At 32.8% G+C, this 22766-nt stretch overlaps 1 protein-coding gene across 1 annotated transcript in view; it reads left to right on the top strand.

Annotated features, from left to right (window-relative positions):
- The first annotated feature begins 6664 nt into the window (after positions 1–6664).
- LOC118192971 (FH1/FH2 domain-containing protein 3-like) overlaps positions 6665–22766 on the top strand; it is a 455802-nt gene continuing 439700 nt past the window's right edge. Inside the window, exon 1 of the mRNA XM_085819281.1 lies at positions 6665–6822. Coding sequence (XP_085675407.1) covers positions 6802–6822 — 21 coding nt within the window. The 5' untranslated portion in view covers positions 6665–6801. The remainder of the gene's footprint in view (positions 6823–22766) is intronic.

Raw genomic sequence — 22766 nt, 5'->3', positions numbered from 1 at the left:
CGCCATGGAATTCGAGGCAGAGCAACCCATATAGACCGTCAGCCAGTCAGAGCTGCTCATGTCCATGAGCCAGTGGATTAACTGACTGCTCGTCTAGATGATTTAACAATGCTTCTTTGAAGAGGAATAGGAGTGACAACAATCCAACCCTAACATCCTGGAACTGCGGTGGTGAAGGGCATGTACGAAAGTACTGCGGAACATCACAAGGCACGAAATTTTAGATCACTTCCCAACAAGGAGGCAGAAAAACAAATTAGTGGCCATCTCGCAAAGAGCAGGTTGCCAGATATTCAGAAGCTCCATTTTAAAGCGCTGCATATTTCTGCAATGAGTGGAGACAGTAATAGACACTTTATCATAGGACATATAAATGGAGTTCCTTGCAATATGACGCGGATAAAAAAGCCAGTTTCTAACATCATTCGAAAGGATTAGGCTCAACAATTGGAAGTAAACTTATATGAAAGCCACCCTGCCTTATCCTCCAGACTGTGTCCGGTGATAAAATCGGAAGTGATGGAAAGTTAAACGTTAACAGCACGTTTGGGAGTGTTGCCTGTCATGATATTGCATACACTAACGATCCTTGCGTGCTCGGATTAGACTTTCTAAAGAAATACAGTTTTTTTACAGAATATCAGACACAGAAATACAGTTCTTGGAAATTCAGAACAGAATTTTTACAGAAATACAGTTCTTGGATTTTAAGAATAACAAACTGCATTCTGTTTCTGAGGACATAATTTCGTTTGGAATTAAAGATGAAGGAGTTAAACCCGTCCAGCAAATAATAGCTTAAGATGATATCACTACGAGTAAGAACAGAATTTTTACTACTTGGGTTCATAGCTGAAACAGAAATTTCCTTTACGGAATGGAATATCCTAAGAAATGTAACAGTCCAAAAAGAGTCCTAGTAGCTCGGCACGCGTCGACCTATCGAGGACCATCATCCCGGTGAGAGTTGTCAACATAAGTGATAAGGCAAAAATCATTAGGAGCCTGTACTTCCAGCGACTTGCGTTAAACAAACGGATAGTTCTTCAGCCTCTGTGTCTTTGGAGAGCCTAACATCGGAGTAATTGCAGAATGCACAAATAAGCGATGGAAACAGTAGTGCTGCAGAAGGTGTCATTTAAGTATTTGGAAGATATTTTCTACCGCTCATCTTCTGACTTAGGCCGAACTAGTTTGGCTCAGCACAGAATTCATACTGGAGATCATCCGCCAATCACACAACATTATTTTAGCGGCCTTATTAATAATATTTCATTATAATAGTTGTTCCTTCATTTTATATTTGTATATAAAAGTTGTTTATACGCATTTTGTTAATGCATTTTTGTTTTAAACTAAAATTTTGTATCAAACTAGATGCAACTGTGTTTATGTACCTTTCTTAAAAATTTCCTAATACCGGTATTCTGGTACAACGATTAAAAAATGCAGAATACCGGCAAGGTACTTTTGGTCCGGTTTTTGCAGTCACTAATGGCATCATAGATTAAATTGCCTTACCTATCAGAAAAATCGATCTTAAATTCTAGCCCTGATAAAATGTTTCAGACATGAAGCTATACAAGGTGACTTTTTATTAATCATTCCTATGACCATTTAGAAGCGAAAATCTGATGTGTACACCACATGACTTCCTTGTACGGAATATTAAATTATACGCATTTTTTTTTTTTTTTTTTTTTTTTGCATTTTATTTAAACTTATTAGATTGAATTAAACCTACTTCGCCGACAGCGCATAAACCACAATAGAATATATGCATTCTTTAAAATTCACTTTGTTTACCATAGCGACACTCTGGCGCTAGGTTTACTTAACAGTATTATATTTCATTCATATTATAACTCAGAATGCACAAAATGTATATCATTTAAAGAATTATCTAATCGTTGCCACATGTTCTATTCAAATACTATAATAAAGCTAGAACTATGTATAAAAGAAATTAAGCAAACAAAAAAAAAAAAAAAAAAGAAACAGTTTTTCACAGACGATTGAGTATTTCTCATTTAATGAATTCAGTTCTAATTTCGCGAGCAGGCAAAAATACATAAAAACTCAAAATATCTATATTAAAAATTACGAAGTAAATCTCAAACGCTTATTTCCTCGAAAAAATTCCAGAAAGAATTAAGCATGATTCCGGAACTTTGAAATGCTTATTTTGCTAAAATAAATTTTTATTAACCTATCGTCGGGCCTGTAGGCATTCAATCTATTACGAACCCGTACGCATGCAACTATATTAATGGAATTTGATGTTGTTTACAACGTAGTCCTTGCGAACAACTTTACGATGTTTTTTATGCACTTTAACCTTACGAATATTTTATTGCAATTATTAATAACGATGAATTCTGAAAATCATTTACAGCATTTTTGTATAATACGGTTATTATAATATCGAATAACATCATCAGTTCATACTTGAGAATAAGAGGATGTAGAATTGATCTTGCAATTATTACAGTGATCCTTTCAAGTGAGTTAAACTTTTAATCTTTTCTCTATAAACTGTTTTCACTTGAAAATCCATCGGATTTTGCCAAGAAAAATCCATTGGAGGAAAATACAGACTTCAAGTAAACTAGGGAATGGAGTCTTACGTACGCAGTCTACGATCCTGGAAAAAAAAAAAAAAAAGTGTTTATATTGCTTCAAAGGATCACTATAACGCTGAAAAGTGTGGTGGGGTCCCAGCGTGATAAAAAATTATTACCATAGAATTCTTTTCATATCCTTGATTTAGGAAAATAAACATGATCCCGACGTCTTTAGGTGTACGTTGCCGTTAACAATTGTGCAAAATTTCATGGTAGCTTTTCGAACATTCTGTAAATTTTCAGTCATTTTCAAAGTAGATATGAAAATTTCAGCATGATGATACGTTGGAATAGAAGAAAAATTAGTATTCAAAGGAAATAGTTCTTCTTTTACAGCTGTGTGTGATTCATTGGATTTCAACAACTGTAGATCGTTTTTGGTAAAATAACTGGAAGAGTAAGCAAATCCCTTGATTAGCGTTTTAGTAATATTATATTCTATTGTTAAATTGAAAAACATGTAGATCGAGCATATTTATTTTTGAGAGCATTTAAATTGAGCATTGAATTTGTGAGAATTGTTTGAGAGCATTTAATTTTAAAAGCAGCAGCCTGTTTTAGAAGTGTACATTACTCTCTGTTTTACAAGGAAAAGCAAAAAATTCAAAAATCAGAAAAAGCTGAAAGTTTTCTTAAAGTAGTTGTGTTTTGGCTTCAGTGAAATCAAGCTTCTTACGGATTCTTCAAATTAATGAATCCACTCTTTTTGAAAGCCAAATTTATCATACTCATTGTAGTCTATTATATAGGAAGAACATGATTTCGCTTTTTTACCGCTATCCCTTCTCAGGAATAGTGTGTGTTTCTTTGTATTTTGCTATTTTGGATACTCTATGGATTAATTAGGCAGCTCAGTTATAGGCACAAATGCTGCACATTTAATTTGCGTTTAATTTGAATTTAATTTGTATTTAATTTAGTATTTAACTTACGTCAAAGTTTTTGCATTCATAATACTGCTAACTATTTGATTCAAGAGGTCTTAGTTTTTATCCTATCTCGATGTTCGGTCATCTGTCCAATATTAATAAAATATACATCTGCAGTTAAATATATACAACACTCCTTTTCATTTATTTAGAGGAAACTGTGCTACTTTCAACACTCCTTCATTCAATATAATGTTGTAACGTCGGGTATTCTTTGCTATCAAATAAAATGTACGGGACACTGATAAGACCGTTTAGTGAATTATTATTAAGTTTTTTAAAATGCTACAAAATTAAGAGAAGGTTATACAGAATCCTTTATTAACCCAAATAAAGTTTAACAGTCGGTACCAACTCGTGCTTACAGAAGCCAACACATTTGGCTTAAATCAAAAGGTAACGGATAACTTAAAATTGATGAAATTTAAGTATAGTCTAACGGCTTCACAATTTAGCTATCGCGCAAGCTGACTCTGATTCAACGTCGGAGTAAACGAGCCTAATGGCAAGAATACTCAAAGCCGTAGAATTCTAATCGTTAGAGAATCAAAGTTAACAACATGTTCTTGAAGCAAGCAGAATACGTTCTGATTTCATTCTCCAAAACCTTCCTTTAAAAACTTTCTTCTTTCTACCTAATTTGAATATCGCCCCTGTTGGAAATTTGCATGGTGGCAGGGAAATGAAAGAAGGCTTGGTAGGAAAGGTATTTAAAATAATTGGTTAGAAAATTAAATGATACTCTACAGCAGTGTTACCTACCTTTGGCCTATCGCCAGCACATTTTAGTCTATCGCGAGCCGATTCCAAAACATCAACATTTTTGTTAAACATATTTCCAATCTTATATGATACATCTGAAATATTAATTTCGGCAAATGGTTTTGAGATGAATAATAATATTGGTTGAACTTTATGGAAATCAGAGGAGTTCAAAATTTTTTTTCAGTGCATTTAGGTTTTCCGAGTATTTCTCTGTTTCAGTTGCCTTGTGGTTATTAATTTGGCTCGATAAATTCTGAAAATGGGTGAAATTTGTTATCCACAAATTTAACTTTATCTGAAAAGCAGTTACAGTCCCAGTCAATTGAAAAAGTTTTTTTTTTCTTTCCCCAAGAGATCTTCGTTCAATTTGTTCAGTTTAGCTGTTATACCGTGAGAAAATACAGATCGGATAACCAATTGTTATCGTCCAATTCTTTATAGCTTTCGTTTCCGGATTCCAAAAACTGCTTTAATGGCGAAACTACAAATCGTTGAAGTACTTTTCCCCTGCTGAGCCATCTAACGTCGAAACGAAGCAATAAGATTTCATATTCGCTATCAAGTTCATCAGTCAGTAATCAATTATTTTATAACGTCTTGCAAGATATCTTTTATGACTATAAATGCTTACCATATTTTAACAATTAAGAAAAATAAATGAATATTTTTTTAAAAAATATTTTTTGTTCATAGCACCTAATCGGGCTGGCGAGCACATACAAAACGATCGGCGAGCACAAGGTTGGGCACCGCTGCCCTACAGTGTTAATTAAAGAATTTTTAGTTGGTAGCGATAATGAATAAACTATTATATAAAACTACTAGGTGTTATAAATAAACTATTATGATAATGAATAAACTGTTATGATAATAAATAAACTATTATATATTTACTGCACGAAATTAATAGAAATACTGTAATATTCTGTCGGAAAAGTAGAAAAATGTATGAGGCGAACAGTTCAAGGTACAGGTAGTAATGGTAAAAATTTAGGAAACTTAAATGGTAATTGCAGTATTAATAATTGAATTCTTAGAGGCCATAGTAAGAATGCTATTTAGCTTAATATTAGTATTAGAGTAATTAAAATGTTTGAAAGTTTTGTGAGAATACCAGAACATAAAGCACTGATAAGAAGGAAGAAGATATGATTAACAAAATATCATCAATGAACTGGACCGGTGCAGGAATGCCATAAAATTTCTAAGAAAAAAGCTCAATATATTTTAAAGGGAGTAAAGGGAAACTTAAATAAAATGAGGCAACCTGTAATTCCAGCAATGGATTTACTCACGTGTAACATTATAACATGTTCTGCACACTGCTCACGAAGGCTTATTTATCAGATTTTAGCAAAGCACTCGACAATTATTTGTCTTCTTTGTTGACTTTCTACCTCGGGTGTAATTACCAATGTTTAAATTTTAACCCAAGAAAACTAAAGAGCTATTTGAAAGACCTTTAAATTAACGAATCTTGGAGAAGACATGGGAGTTTAAAAATGTGTAATGTTTTTGAAAAATGAGGATGTTTATAAAGTCTATAGAGGCAAATTTTTCTGAAAGAGAATGTGGGAGGAGGAAAAGATTATAGTTTTATCTTCTGGCGAAAGGGAGTTATCGACCAAAACTGGGATGGAGCTGGGAAACTAGGGTAGAGAGAGGTTATCTTGTTACCACAATTGTCTGAGGCTTCTGAGCAACATCATGATCATTTAGAAGGTCGCTCAGAGAGATATACGCTCGAACCTGGCGATAAGCACAGCAACACTACATATGAATTATCTTTTATAAAATAAAACTTTTGCTTTATCATTTATCGTAAGGAACTATACAGAAGTACATGAAGAGTTTTAAATAGAATTTGTTTTTAACTTGCAGTCACTTTACCAGAATTGTTATTTCTTTGAAAAGTGTAACCGCGAGAAAACAGTTTCTGATTCAGAAAATGAAATTCGAAACTTCTGGATTGAAATCCAATGCTTAAATGCAAAACCAAACAAAGCCTACAGATTTATTGTTCGTTGTTATCAAGAACATCCGCTCTTTTCCATGCATAGGGCGAAATGAATCTTATGTCACAACTGTTCCATTTTGATACCAACTCCGCGATGCCTAATTATTAAAGAATTAATCATTTAACTTTGCATCAGAGAAGGAAGTCGGGATGGAATCATCCATCTGACTTCTGAGGCAGAAAAAAGTCCCCGCGCTACTCTAAAATTAGAGTTTTATAACTACCCGAGCCGGCCGCCCACAACCCGCGCTGCAACAACACACTCCGGAGTGTCGGAGTCGATGGTCCCTTATCGTGGGATGTTTGCCAACCTCTGTGATCTTGGATGAAAATTAGACGTTGTAGTATCTTCGCTGTGTCGTCACATCCTCATGTGGGGGGATAGGCAGGGACACCACCGTTTGTTTCGCTCACTCTCTTGATGTATCTCCGTTGACAGAGATGCAGGTCTGATTCCTTGAGGATAATGTCCTATTACGGAACTTACGTGAGTACTTTGTTTTGATAACTCTTATTTAATATTATAAATAGTGATTGAATCTGGTATTTTCTCTAAGGTATTTATTTACACGAAATAATATAAATCTATCATTTATTAAAATGAAATATATTCAGATATTTTTTCCATGTCATTTTATAAATTTATATTTATTGCAAAAACAGTTATGGTTTTTTGGCCTTTAGAAGCCTAAATATTTCTTTAATTATTGTTGAATAATTTTTTAAAATTTAATTAATATTTTAAACGCCGTTTAAAAGCTCTTTGCTTTCCTTCAGTAAATATGTGCCTTTTTTTTTTAGATGCTATGATATATAGCCCAAATTTTATTTTATTTTTAAAATTATTCATTGGAAAAGCTCAATTGTTAAAAAATGAAAATTTGTTTAATGAAAGGAAAATTACTTTTATTAAATAAAATTTATTATATTAATAAAAAATTCTTTTATTAATTAAAATTAAAAACTTTGTTAGCTTTTATTGCAAATATCCCAATGAATATAATAGTTACCCGTAAATGATTTTATTGTAGTAATTATAATTTTAATAGAATTTAAAAAAATGCTTTTTTTACTGACAAAAACTTTCGTCTGAGATCTGAAACCATGTTTATAAAATTCTGCATTTCATTTTGAGAAACTCTGTAAATGGAAGTTCGTATCTAGGATCAGTCTCGACCACCCTATATATAAATATGTTAAAAATCAAAATTTCTGATTTCTTTTCAGACAACATAAATCACTTTTTTTTTCAAATTTAACATCATGTTATGGAAAATTTAAAATTGTAAAAATTTGATTAGAAAATTAACGTAATGTTTTATAACCAAGTTTGAACAGTGGATATATTTAGAGAAACCTTACAGCTTTAGTAAAATCATATAGTGAATTGTTTCTACTGTGACCACCAATAGTTCCAGTTTGGTCTTAGAGGATATATTCACTATAGAAATATATTCTTAGAAATATTGATCACTTTCGACGGTGGTCGCCTTAAGAAGGTAGTCGCCAGAGTTTTACTCTTTATATATATACATCTATTTAAAATTTCGGTGTCCCTTAAAAAGTTAAATTAATATTTTTTATCTTCTTATAGATTATGTAGTACACAACTTAAATTTGACTGCTTTCTAGTCTTAGAAAGGAGTTTCAATTTTTCAGGATTCGTTAGTGGCGATGTTTCTTTTTTTTTTTTTTCTTTTCTTTTGATAAAAGTTTCCTAGACAGGTATAATTTGGACATTTAAAAGATAGGATAACAAAAGAATCTCAGATCCTTCGGAAGTATTAACAATTAGAGAACTGTGGTCCTTGGAAATTGGATCTTATTTTATTTGCTTATCTCATAAAATCCTACCATCAGCTATGGGTTTTTAGGTACCCCTTCCGCGCCAAAAAAATTCTTCAGCTACATAATTAGTTGCATTTCTATCTCATTAACCACTTAGGCCAATATACATATGTATCCAATGTACCTATACCAGCCAAATTTTTATTAATTGTATGCTGAAGCATATATATGTATACGCCCTTGTTTGGCCACGTCAAAACCTCATATTCTCCATTAATAAATTCTCGATGCAGCCCTCGCGGAAAGCCGCGAGGGTTGTGTTGTTCTAGATAGGTGCGGGTACCGGTCGACACCCGGTTTGTCATATAAAGCTGTCCGGGTGTCCGGGCCTGCCTTCACCTGTCACCTATACCTAAATTTAGTTGATGAGAAAATTTTGTTTAATGTTTTTTCTTATGATATTTATCACAAAGCGAATACTTGTTATTTTTATTTTCAGCAGTTAACTCTCTGCTTACATATCTATATTCGTTAAACGTGAATGTATTAATATATACATCAGTGTGCCCTTTTGTATGCATGTATCATATATACGAGTGAGGGTCATACGTCATAAAAAGAAATATGTTGATACCTAAAGGCGGTACACTATGTGTTGCTTAGCAAATGTTAAGGAATGTGTCTTGAAGAAATAACTTCAAGTTATTAGTTATATTCCCTTACAAATATCTTTTGTAAATAGTTTTATATATAAAATAACATCGCGATCAAACGCAAGATTACATATATAAGAAATTCCAAATACGATTTTCTATACCCGTAAGATATCTATACCCTTAAAATGCAATATGAATTCCTAGAAATACTGTGGATGCTCATGTAACAAATATCAGTTTGCGAAGAAACATCAGTTACAACCTTAAAATGCTTTCAGAAGAAAGCACGAAATTATAATTCACCAAAAAGTCCTTAATCGATAGTAAAAATCTTCTTTCCTTGTCACTGGCTGTAGAAAAGGCCTACAAGCGAATTATGTACTCACCAAAAAGCCCTTAATCGGTATTAAAAATCTTCCTTCCTCGTCACTGGCAATAGAAAAGGCCCACAAGCGAAATTATGCATTCACCAAAAAGCCCTCAATAGATAGTAAAAATCTTATTTCCTTGTCACTGGCAATAGAAAAAGCCCACAAGCAAAATAATGCACTCACCAAAAAGCCCTTAGTCGGTAGTAAAGATCTTCCTTTCTTGTCAACCCTCAATCGATAGTAAAAAATCTTCTTAGGTCCACAAGCGTAATTATGCACTCACCAAAAAGCCCTCAATCGGCAGCAAGTCTTCTTTCCTTCTCACTGGCCGTAGAAAAAGCCCACAAGCGAGTGAGCAGATAACTTGAGTTCAGGTCCCGGCAAATAAGAGGGTTGCATGGGAGTGATTTTCTCTACGTTTAACATTAATATGATTCCAGTTTTTTTTAGAAAATCCTCCAGGAAATTATTCCCCCGTCCTATACAGATAACTCTCATGTGATGTACTATAATCTAATAAAACTGCAGAAAAGGATGAGCTGCATACTACCCTTGAACCTCCAAGTTGGTAACAACAGATGAGTGCGGAAATAACTTTATCATGGCACGAATGTTTCTGGATTATAAAAGATTTTTTTTTTTCTAAAAGAAGTTTCGTAACTGTAAGATTAATACTCGATTGTCGAAAAAATTTTTCGAATTTCGGATGTTTTGTTGTTATTTAAAATTAGTATTGTAGTTATTAGATTATTTTAGAATTAAAAATTATTTTTAGTACATTTTTTAATATCTGCAAAAACTCACTGCAAAGTAATCCTATTCCTAAATCCAAACCGAGATTTAGAAGTACTCTAAGTTCTACTGGAAGTCCACTAGTGGCCAAGAGGTAGTTCGACTTAATATGATTCCAGGCGAATGGATTGGCTGTATGGACGTTTTCGTGGTTTTTCCCTATGTAACCGGGATGCGAACCAGTTTTGCTTGGAAGTCCTCCAATGGCATCCCTTATTCTTATGCAAATAGCTTTAGCTTGCTTTGTCATAATCAGAATAAACCAAATCAGTGTACTACTGGATGTCTAAAAGAGGAAAAGTCTTTGCCGGAAGTTATAAATGGCATCTTCTGTTGTCTGTCAATGCAGACAAATAATTTAGATGCTAATTAGCTCTCTTACGTATTACTTAATGGAGGAAATTTGTGCAAAATTTGGTCATTAAAATATAATGTACAGAAACATCACTGAATTAAATGGTAATAGTGATTTGGAATAGCACTGCTGAATGCATTTTCAAGAGTTCAATGGCTTATAAATGTAAATTTCAATTAAAAAAATGTGTACTCTAAAGTTTGTTTAGTAATGTACTAATTTTTGAGTTACTGCTTCTCTTCTGGTAGACATTTAACCCTACTTCTAAAAAATCCTCTACCTCGAAAATTTTCGCGAAACTGCTAATTAAATTGCAGGTCGCAAAAATTTTCAGTGCTTGTACGGCGACACCCAGCGAACTTTGCTTATTTTTCTGGCGCTATAAAATTACTACTTCATTGGTAAATACTATAACCTAATTCAAGAATTTTTTATTGAAGTTAATAACACGGATTACTGTACTCTTTTTTTAAAAAAAACAGTTGAGATGAATCGATTAACATTTTCGCGTTATTCAAATATTGTCTTTCAACTTCGCTATAAATCATAGTTTATGATTGTATTATCTACAATATTCTTTGTATTTTGGGCAAAATAGTGCTGTTAATTGCTGTTAATCAACAGATGATGACTTAAAATATTCGAGAGAATATGAGCCGGTTTTCCTAAAAATGGGCTCTACAATGTCATCCCTACTTTTCGGCAGATAGCTCTTGTGAGTTTTGCCATGGTCAACCAACCCACCAAACAAAGAGTATACGAAAACTTATATGTCATCTAGTAGAGGGTCCCACATGTGGCCGCTTGAATTGGACCTTGGTTGGAACTCAGACGAACAGGCTGGCTGTATGGTTGGTTTTCATGGTTTCCCTCATGTGTAGGATGAATACAAGTCAGATTCTCTTAGAAAGTCCTTCACGAAGACATCTCCTCCTAAGCAGACAGTCCTCGTGTGCTTGTACCATAATAAAATTAATTAATTATGTAGCAGAATTTTGTTCTTAAGCTTTAAGCTGCTATTTTTTTAAAACCTTGAGTGTGATCAGCATATTCTTTAAATACCAAATAAAAACAGTTACTAAACCTTGCATGAATTATTTTGAACAGCACGAAGGCATGAAAGGAAAAAAAGATTTAGTAAAAAATGCTGCATAACATCACGTGCTATTTGATTTTTGAAAGCTGGAATCGTTACAGCCTCTTTCTCGTGAAGACAGATCAAGATTTATGTTAGTTTTCCTGATATAGTTTGGCTGGAACTGCGGAAGTTTGCTTTGACGCATAACTACGATAAGAAGTTTTCGGTCCTTCGCGGTTAAATTTGTAAGAGCTAATTTAAAATACAAAATGAGCAACTTCTTATTATCACAAGTGGTACGACTCTGAATACAAGAAATTTGCTATTTAGGATAATCTCACTTACAACTTATGATAAGAATGAAAAAAAAACATATTTTAAAATTTACATCTGCATATTCTAAGCTAATTTATTAATTACAATAATTTTGTTAACATTACATTTCACTTCAGAAAAAAAAAAGTTTCAGATTTTAAATTACGTTCAAAGGGGCGTTTTTTTAACATTTTGTGTGTTACCTTTATGTATAAAATATCATTTTCTTTTCACTTAAACCATAAAATAACCAGTTCAGTAGCAATGTCGCAAAATAATTTTAAAATGAGCCTATCTTTGGAATTTCCGATACACAGTTCCGCGCCCGCTAGAGATAAAAAGGTTTTTTTCCCCTGCCGTAGTGTGTTTCCATTGCTCACTTTTAAATCGTTGAGTTTGTTACTCAAAAATTCGTTAAAGTTTTACAAAATATGAAATCGATAATAAAACAAATTTCAAATTTCGTCTTCCGCATGATCATATTCAAAATTCGATGGCTCCATGTACCGTTATTTTATCACAATGCGAGAAATAGACATACATTTATGCAGATTTTTCATTATTTACTTTCTTCAAATATAATGCAAGACTCTAACATTAGGTGGCAACAGTTTGAAAAATTAAACGGACATTTATAGTGATTCAACGCAAAATCGCAAAACGAAAACAAGAGTCCTTCAGGGACACAGCCCCTTTCGACTTAAAAAAAAAAAAAAAAAAAAAAAAAAAAAAAACTGAAATGTTTCAGATTTTAAATTACGTCCAAAGGGGCGTTTTTTAACATTTTGTGTGTTACCTTTCTTTATTAAATATCATGTTCCTCGCACTTAAACCATAAGATCCAGTGCAACAGCAATATCGCAAAATAGTTTTAAAACGAGCATATCTTTAGAATTTCCGATACACAGACTCACGCGCTGGAGATAAAAATGTTTTTTCTGCACAACGTTGCCATTGCTCGCTTTGAAATCCTTGAGTTTGTTAATCAAAAATTCGTCAAAGTTTTAAAAAATAGGAAATCGATCATAAAACAAATTTCAAATTTCAAATTTGGTCTTCCACATGCTCATATTCGTTGGAGGATTACGTTATTCAAAATTCGATGACTCTATGTACCGTTGTTTTATCACAATACGAGAAATATACATACATTTATGCAGATTTTTCATTATTTAATTTCTTCAAATATAATGCAGGACTCTAACATTTTGTGGCAACAGTTTGAAAAGTGAACCGACATTTATGAGTCCGACGCAAAATGCCAAAACGAAACTAATAGTCCTTCGGGATTCAAATCCCTTTGGACTAAAAAAAAAAAAAAAAAAAAAAAAAAAAAAAAAAAAAAAAAGAACGTACAAAGAAAGGGATGAAACCCTTAATAAAAGTTTAAAAGTTAAAAATCGATAACCTTCAAGAAGGTTTACTCGGACTGGAAACTATTATTCCTACAATGAATATTTCTGTAATCCTTTGAATACATTGTTGCGCTTTTATTCACTGATGTACGAAAACTCCAGTGGTCGAGTTGACAAAACTTTTGAACGATGATGGTTTCTCTTTGATCTGATTGGATGGGGCTAAACGCTCTGTCTGCTCAGAGGCTTCGTGATTTTTCAGCACTTAAAATGTGAATACTAGTCAGTTTCCTTTAGAAAGTCGTCCACGTGCGGAATCTACACACGTGGACAGACAACACACATTACTATGGTAAATGGTAAAGTCTAACCGAACTCAAGCAAGTACAGTAATTCGTAGGCTTAAGAATGGGGCATGTGGATAAAGCCTCTGAACTCTGGTAGCGCGACTTTTATTTGAAACTCGGTAAAAGGGCTGGTTGCATAGGTGTTTTTGTAATTTTTTTTTTTCATTTTGAATATAAATACGAATCGGTTTGCCTTAGTCTTTCACGTTTTTACTTCCTTGTACGAAGTAAAAAGGAAGTATTGTAATCGCGAAAAGTTTCAGGCAGCATATTTCAACAAAAATATCCATTTTGACCGCTATCGAATGCAATTTAACGTTGTTTTTGCGTGATATCTGTACGTAAGGACAGAATAAAAGACTCTTTTCCTCAAAAAAAATTATAAAACTGCTTTAAAATGAATTCTGAAGAGAACTTTTCGTGGCTTCTGTACGAACTTATGTACGTACGTATCTCGCATAACTCAAAAACGAGTAGCCTCAGAACGTTGAAATTTTGTATATAGGACTGCTATAACACGTACATGTGCACCTCGTATTTTGGTTGCAATCGACCGCACCAAACGTATATAAATATATTTATATATATATATCCCCTCTGTTACCCGGCTCAGTGATCTCAGTTTCTTTACTCTTATACGTTTGTCATTGTACATTTTTTGCTTTAAAAATGATTGAATTATGTTGCTCTTATCTTCCGGTTAAGGTTTTTATGCCTTTAATAAATCTGTATGCAATAGGTTTAGAATTATCAACAATTTTAAAATTGTTTAAGTGCCGCTAAGCCAAATAATGTTTTTGATGGCGGCCATTGCTTGTTTACATTTGAAACAGGAGACTTGTGGATTTGTTGCCAATCTACAGAAACTTAGCTTCGCAATAATAAAGATAACGCCTTTATTTATTTATTACTGCGAATTAAATCATGCTTAATCCTTTCTGGAATTTTTTCGAGGAAATAAGTGTTTAAGATTTACTTTAATTTTTAATATAGATATTTTGAGTTTTTATGTATTTTTGCCTTCTCGCGAAGTGAGAACTGAATTAATTGAATGAGAAGTACTCAATCGTCTGTGAAAAACTGTTTCTTTTTTGTTTTGTTTTCTTAATTTCTTTTATACATCGTTCTAGATTTATTATAGTATTTGAATAGAACATGTGGCAACGATTAGATAATTCTTTAAATGATATAAATTTTGTGCATTCTGTGTTATAATATAAACGAAGTATAATACTGTTAGCGCTGTCGGCGAAGTAGATTTAATTCAATCCAATAAGTTTAAATGAAATGCAAGAAAAACTGCGTATAATTTAATATTGCGTACAAGGAAGTCATGTGGTGTACACATCAGATTTTTTCATATAGTCTTCGTGTACTTTACTGTGTTCAGTTGAACAAACAAACAAGCAATACCGTATTTCCTCGCACATTGTTCCCGCTAAACTTTTAACGCTAGGAAATTGTTAAAAATAGTCGCATAATTTTCCTCTTCCTCTGTTCTACATAGTTTTTCTCTTTGAGAGCTAGAATTATTGGTAAATTATATTCCCTTGATTATTTTAATTTTTATTCAGTGTGTTTGTCACCCTTAAAGCACGGAAACCAGGGATTAAAAAGATCCGTTAAAGAGCGGAAAATTGTTTCATTTCTCAGATTACCTAGGTCATCTGCAAATTACCTAGATAATCTGCACATTACCTACTAGACACTCGTTAAAGCGAAAATAAAATCTTTGCTGGAACAACACCAACGCTTCTGTACGCTTCAAACAGCCACCACATGCACTTTTAAATTGTTGATTGGGCAGGGTTTCAGAAAATGTTCTGCAAATCTCAATGTACCACATATAGTGCTTATCGCAAAATGCATTTGCTCTGTAATTCAAAATGTCACCAATTTTTACATTGCACTAATAAGCGAGTATAATTTTATCTCATTTTTTGAAAGTTAATTTCCTTAATCGTAATAATATTTTAAACTGTTTTTATCTTTGTATTATAGTTTTTTAATTGATTGATGATTCATCTCAACGAATTTGTTGTTTGTTCGATTGTATTGACTTCATTTTTTAGATATAGAAAAATAAATAAATAACATTACGTTAATTTAAGCGTACAGAAACGTTGCTGTTATTCCAGCAATGATCTTATTTTCATTTTAACGAACGCCTAGTAGGCAATGTGCAGATTAGCGAGTGTCTAGTAGGTAATGTATAAAGTGGAGAGAGAAGGAAAGGAAATGAGGGAAACAAACGTTTGAACCTTAACGATACGGAAGCCGTTAACATGCACATTACCTAGATAAAATGCGGAAAATCTCTTGATAACGCACTTTAACGAAGCAAATCAGTTAATCTGCAGATTAACTAGGTAATGTGCACTTTGCGACTTTATGTAACGACTTTCGCACTTAAGCGGTAACATATTCTTGAATTTTTCGTATTAGCATTTCATCCATTTTATTTTTCCTTGCATTTATTATTTGAAACGTTCTTAAGCTCAAGGTGTAGAAACTGTATTAGCATCGGAGGATTCGGACTTAAGGTCCAACCTCCATCGATACTGATTAATTATTACAAAATACTGTGAGGTCAGAATAATTGTTGATGATAAGGAGTTACATGTGAATTAAATAAAATATAAGGACATTGTCCCGCGTATAAACTTTAATAGATGTTGATAAACTGATGACATGAGGTTTCTGCTAAAAGTTCTTTAAGTATACATAAAAGCATATAGTTACACAAGCAAGTGGAACAAGCAAGTGCCTAAAAAGGCAGCATTCAACAGTATATTAATGTAGAATAAATAAAATAAATAAATAAATGTTACATGATTTATATGGTGCCGGAAACAAAATACAGAAATATAATGAATTATTTTCAAATTATTACTTAAGATGACCACTGACCACTTCACATATTTGCGAGAATTGTGATCATAATTTTAGATAGGAATGATGTTATTATTTGATTTTCTAATATTTAAATGAAAATTGTGTTCCAGGGGAACAAAGTAGGCACGAAATTGTGCTATACCCAAAATAAAATAAAATATATGTATGTAAAATCTTTCGTTTGCTTTACTTATTCTATAATATCCTCAAACTTCCGCAAGAAACAAACAGCGGCTCTTTAAACTAAAAGAGAAAGCCTGCCGTCAATTTTTTTCATTCATTTATTTTATTTTATTATTTTTGTTATTATTAAAAATTTTTAAAAATTACAGGCCGGAAAATTTTTGAAAAGTACATCAGTTCTTTCACGGGGAAAGGGCTCTAAATCTTTACTTTCTCTTAGTGTGAAAAATGATAATATGCTTCTGAATATTTTTACACTTTCTTAGAATATCACTTATTTTATTTTGTACATGTATTAATTCTGCTCACAAAAAGATCTTCCAAGAGTTCTTTTTTTATTCGTCTTCTCAAAGTTTTACTGATAAATAGTCTTGTTTGTGAGTTCTATTTTCTTGGAAAACTGGCACCAGACGTAACAAACACAGGACTTTGATTTACGTTAAATTCTTCGATGTCCGGTTAGGATAAGAGGCCCCCAAACATGCGTAATTTTAAAATAAACTCGCATAAAGTCAACGAATGTTTGAAAGGAAGAAACAACAGCGTAGAACTCAAACTGGTATGAATGGTGGCTATGTCAGATTTGAAGGCAAGCTTTGTTACGTTTACAACCACGCTCATGTAATTTCATCCACGTCGGGAATAAACTGTTTCCTTGTTGAATGATAATAGTAAAAAAGAAATCATTGGCCGTGAAATTTATATCGCCATGAAGAACACTACCATACGATCATTGTTGTAAAAGATAAGATGTTTTATAATTCGTTTTTCACGTTGAAATTCAATTAGATGGTTACACACTTTCCATATACATTAACTTTATTCATTAGAATAATGTGATAGAATGCGTTAGATTGCTTGCGCAATTTTGGTTTGATATATGCAATTAGTTAATTCTGTTAAATGTGTTTCTTAGTATCCTTGGCAGAGGGCAAGCCAATTCCAATCTGTAAGCCGCGGGAGGAGGGAGAAATTATTTTAATTTCGGCAATATTTTGAATAGTAGACGTAGGTTATCGATTGGGTAAGACCGTTGAACGCTGGTATTACGACTCGGATTTGAATTCTGATAAAAGGAGTAGCTGAATGGATGTCTTCATGCTTTTCTTCAGGAGTAACAGGGCAGTCTTCCTTAGAAAATTTTCGGATCCACCAGTGTCTAAGTCGTTAAGACTACTGAATACTAGAAGTTCGATCCAAGGCGAATGATTGGGCTGCATAATTAGTTTTCCTTGGCTGTAACGTTAACACGAGCCAGTTTCTCTTAAGTCTTCCACAAAGGTATCCCTTCTCTTAGACAGGTGACTCTAGTGTGCTTTACCATATTTCAATAATCTAACCTAACCTTCTCTCTTTCTCAACGAAGACAACCGTCCATTTAGGCTAAGAACGAAGACAACCGTCCATTTAGGCTAAAGAAGACTATACATTAGTAACTAATCTAGCAAACAATATGTCTAAGAGTCAAAAGAAAAATTTATTCAAAGGTTGATTTTTTCTTCCCGTGTGAGAACGCACGTATATAATTTTGATTTTAAACTACATATAAGTAGTAATTCTATACGTAATTGTGAATCAGCAGAATTAGCAGAATTATGTTCTAAAATCGTATGGTAGCTCATAAGATCTTTGGAATTTGAAACTTCGCAAGTGATTCGGTGCATTCGCTTAACGGGAAGTATTGGCTATTTAAAATTCTTTTGTCTTCTTTCTAGGAGGGAGATAAACTAAAACTCTTCATGCGGATAATTTTTAATTCAAATCGCTTGGAAAACTTGAAATTTCCAGACACTGTAGTTTCGAGATTCATGATTCACATGGAAACGACTCATGATACCACGCACATATTGTGTGCATGTTTAATTTTCAAAAATATTGCAAAATAGCTAAATTTGACTTTATTAGATTATAACAAAGTACACTAAAACTATCTGCCTACGGAAATAATACCTTCATGAAGGATTTTCTAAGATAATTGTTTGTATTCATGTTATAAGGTATTTCTCCCGCCTTCTTAGCGTGCCTTCGTGGTGTAGTAGTTCTGCACGCTGGGCCGGTATTCCAGAGGATAGCGGTTCGATTCCCGAAGGCGTTGTTAATTTTTCACCTCTCTGGCTTTTCCAATTAACCTAATGTCTCTACAATGTTACCTATGGTAAATAACAGGAATTTTTTTTCTATGAGTTGTGAATTTTTGCTTGTCTTGTTAAAGTAATCCTTTTAATGTACTGAAAATTATAATATTTCCATCTTCCACATTTCTTTCTTATTTTAAAGACTTATTTTGCTGATTGACCTTATTTACAATGACTGAAGCCCCAAAGCTTAACTGGCAAACCTTTATACACAATAAAAACTACTGTATTTGTAGAGGATGATTTTTGGATGTGTGATACTATGTTAGTAAGTCTAAAAGTCATTTTTATTTCAGTGTACGCAACATAATTATTCTCTTGAGAATACCTTAATTTACGTTACAATTTCAGATGGATATTTTAATTGGTTCATCAAACTGATTACGGTAAAGTTTGCATTCGTAATTACGTTACACAAAAAGCTAGAAAAGACCATTCAGCCACCTCATTCGCTGAAAATCGTACTCGGAACAAAATGCCAGTGTTCAGCTGTCGTATTTACTCGGCCACTAGCGGCGCTATAGTGTCTTTGGAAACCGGATATTTTACTCTCAAGATAATAAAATATAGTGTAAAAAAATTTAAAGTCTAAAATTAACTCCATATTTTAACGGAGCATTTCTAAAATGTGTACAAAATGAACTAGTAAAACTAAGGAATTATGAACTTGATTGTGATTGAAGCCGAAGGATTCGTTGTACAGCTTGAAAGCTTGAATATTGATATGAAAAATTTTAGTACTTTTATGTTAACAATAATAGAGCAACTATCAAAATCTGAATAGCATATATTAATAGAAAATTTCAGTTACAGACTGAAGAACACAACTGCTCTTGAGTACTTCTGTGATGATCCCAAATTATATCATTTAAAATGAAATAAAATCTCAAACGATTCTCTACGAAGTACGTAATACGTATAGCGTTAGAAACATTTTTTATCAATTATAATATAATTTTTAAAGTACTTTAATTTACATCAATTAGATATATTATTAAAAATATAATGAGGAATAAAAGTTAAAAAATGAGTTCATTGCTCTTAATTCGCTCTTTATTAAATAACAGTTTAATCAAATTCGAAAAACAAATTATGAAATTTCATTTGGTCAAATGGCAACGCTCTGAAAATTGTTTATGCACGAGGGACACAAAAGGCATATTAAAAATTTTAAGCTGAGCACAAGGACAACATTTGCAGAGGTAAATGTATGATATATCCATGTCAGCAAGATGTAACGATCTAGAAAGTTAAGAAAGATTTCGCTAAGAATGTTTCCCACACTAATAATCAATGTTAAGGAGGTTTTTAAGCTTTTCTGAAAAGAACTTTGTTAAAGGAGATAAATATATTTTCCCACTTTGTATTATAATAATAAATGCTGTTATTATATATTTTTGATAATTTACATTTTTAATACTTTTTTTTTAGTTCGATAAGTATAGTCGTCTGCTGCTTAGTCGAAAAGTTAAATGCCTGAATATTCTTAAAACTAAAATCATCGAATTGCAAATCCATTTTTAATTATACATACATTTAGGATACCTAAAAATTATAAATAACGCATTAGGCATCGTTTCAGTTCCTCTTAAAAAGTAAATAACACTCTATACTGTAAAATGAAATGAGCATCACGAAATAGAATGAAAGAATGAGTGAGTGAGTGTGATTATGGCAAAGTCTCGAGAGCTATCTGCCTAAGGGGAGGGATGCCTTCGTGGAGAACTTTCTAAGTAAAACTGGCTCGTATACACGTTACACATGGGAATGAAAGAATGAATAAATGTTAAAAGTATAAATTTGGGTATTAAAAAAAAGATTGAAAAGAGGAATGTAAGAGAACAAGGTCAGTGGGCAGATAAGGTTAGGCTTTTCCAACGCTGAACGGCGGTAAAATCGCTGAACACTGCAGTTTTGCTTGGTTTCAAATGCCAGCGAACCTGCATGGCCATTTTCTGGTTTCCCATATGTCGGAGATACCAGCAAGTTTCTCTTAGAAGGTCCTTCCCAGAGGCATCCGTGTCTTTAGATAGATAGCCCTCGTGTGCTTTGCCATAATCAAATGAAACCAAATCAACACAACGCTAGAGTTCAGTGGCGTCATTTCACTTATAGAAGTGGGAGAAACAAAGACAATAGCTTTGGAGAAGACAATGAGCCAGTGACGTCACACAAAGCCAGTGATGTTAAACACTTTTAGTCGGGAAGAATAAAACCTTGTTGTATAGTAACCTTTTAAAAGAATTTCTGTATTTCTAAATGACATAACTCTGGAAATTTACAAACTAGTGGAGCTGAATGTTTAAATGAAACAAGGCAAAAGTGCTTGTAAGCAAAACGCTGTAGGAAATCATTAATGAAGGCTATTATAACGGAAGGATATTGAGTAGAAATGCGACAGCAGAAGAAACAAAGAGAGATATATAATTATAAAAAAAAAGGGGGAATGATATAAAGTGAAATACGATAAGCAAATGAAAGAATAGTTAGAAAGATATAAATAAAAGAAGGAATGGCAAAGGTTGAAAGAAACGTTTGATGGAAATTTGTTAAAAATTTCATTTATGAAGGCATTAACCCTTTAAAGTTTAAAAGATCTTTTCTGTATGGTTTGAAGTTTAAACAGTACAAAGAAGAGCCTCTGAGAATTCTCGTGTAATTAATTAATTTATTTATTTATTTGCTTGTGAACATCCTAACTTAGAGTAATTCAGAGAAATGTTATTGAACAAAGCTTACTGCTAATGGATTCTCCAAAATTATTGCTATATCACAGAATAAAAAAAACATCACATGTCAAAAGATAGACATTTTTTTTTTCTGTTTACAGTCAATAACTGAATACGAAGAAATCTAATTCCTATAAATCCATTTGGAATATATTACTTATGTTGAATGTTACACGTGAGATTTGTATTAAATACAGCTTCCATTTCTGGGTTGACACTTTCCTTGTTTGAGCTATCATGAACATGTAATCAAAATGAATGCTACGCGCACGTTACAAATTCTCCCATCATGACGTTCATGATATGAATCGTTAATTTAGGCTTCTTTCCAGGAGCGTTTCTTCCCAGTGTGGCAAGTAACAATTTTTTGTTAATTACTAACGAATTTTTTTCCCCCTCCTGATGTACATTTTATCGTTCTTTTCCTTTTCATTTTCTGTAGGTGGTCTTTTACCTTTTCTTCTCCGAAATTTTCGAAATCAGTCCTATTAGAAGCGAATGAGAAAACAGCTAAACTTATCTTCGTGTTTAATTTCTATTTTTAGTGCAAACTAAAAATGATCGCAAGACTAATTTTCTAATTGTCAAAGTTAAGAACTAGACAGTAATGAGACATTGAAGAAATGAAAGTCGTATTAACACCAATAGATATATACGATTATAAGGTATTTCTCTCCCTTCTTAGCATGCCTTCGTAGTGTAGTGGTCAGCACACTCGGCGCGTATTCGAGAAGCCAGTGGTTCGAGTCCCGGCGAGGGCATTGCTCATTTTTCATCTCTCCTGCTTCGATAAAACCTAATGTCTCTACACGATGATTAAAAAGAAAGACACTTTATTTTTCTTACGATTAACGTCTTTGCGACTTTTAAATTTCCAATATTTTTTCATCTTTATCTTGCTTTACTTTACTTACGATTAACGTCTTTGCTACTTTTAAATTTCCAATATTTCTTCATTTTTATCTTGCTTTATTTTGCTTACGATTAACGTCTTTGAGACTTTTAAATTTCTAATATTTTTTCATCTTTATCTTGCTTTACTTTACTTACGATTAACGTCTTTGCGACTTTTAAATTTCCAATATTTCTTCATTTTTATCTTGTCTTAACGCATAAATGATTCCGCCTTTCAAAGAAAATTGCTTCCAATAAGCATAGCACTGCTGCTAATTTTGTAAAACTCATTGCAAGTTATAGCATTTAATTACTTAACATTGTAGTAATACGAGACCATTTAAATAATACACTTCTCAACAATATTGTGATGTATTTCCCTTAACAAGGGTTTTAATATAGACAGATTATATTACCCGTAGGCTATAACGAAACTCTAGATTTTTAGGTACCGTTAAACCATTCTTTAGAGAGCGTTCATACGAGGGTATAATCGTGATTACAGTCGTAGTCAAAAGGCGTAAAAGTTATTAATTTT

Source organism: Stegodyphus dumicola, chromosome 6, assembly GCF_044657685.1.
Source record: "Stegodyphus dumicola isolate Sdum_Otavi_A_Nest chromosome 6, ASM4465768v1".
NCBI classification, from domain to species: domain Eukaryota; kingdom Metazoa; phylum Arthropoda; class Arachnida; order Araneae; family Eresidae; genus Stegodyphus; species Stegodyphus dumicola.
This window is presented reverse-complemented; position numbering and strand designations above follow the sequence as displayed.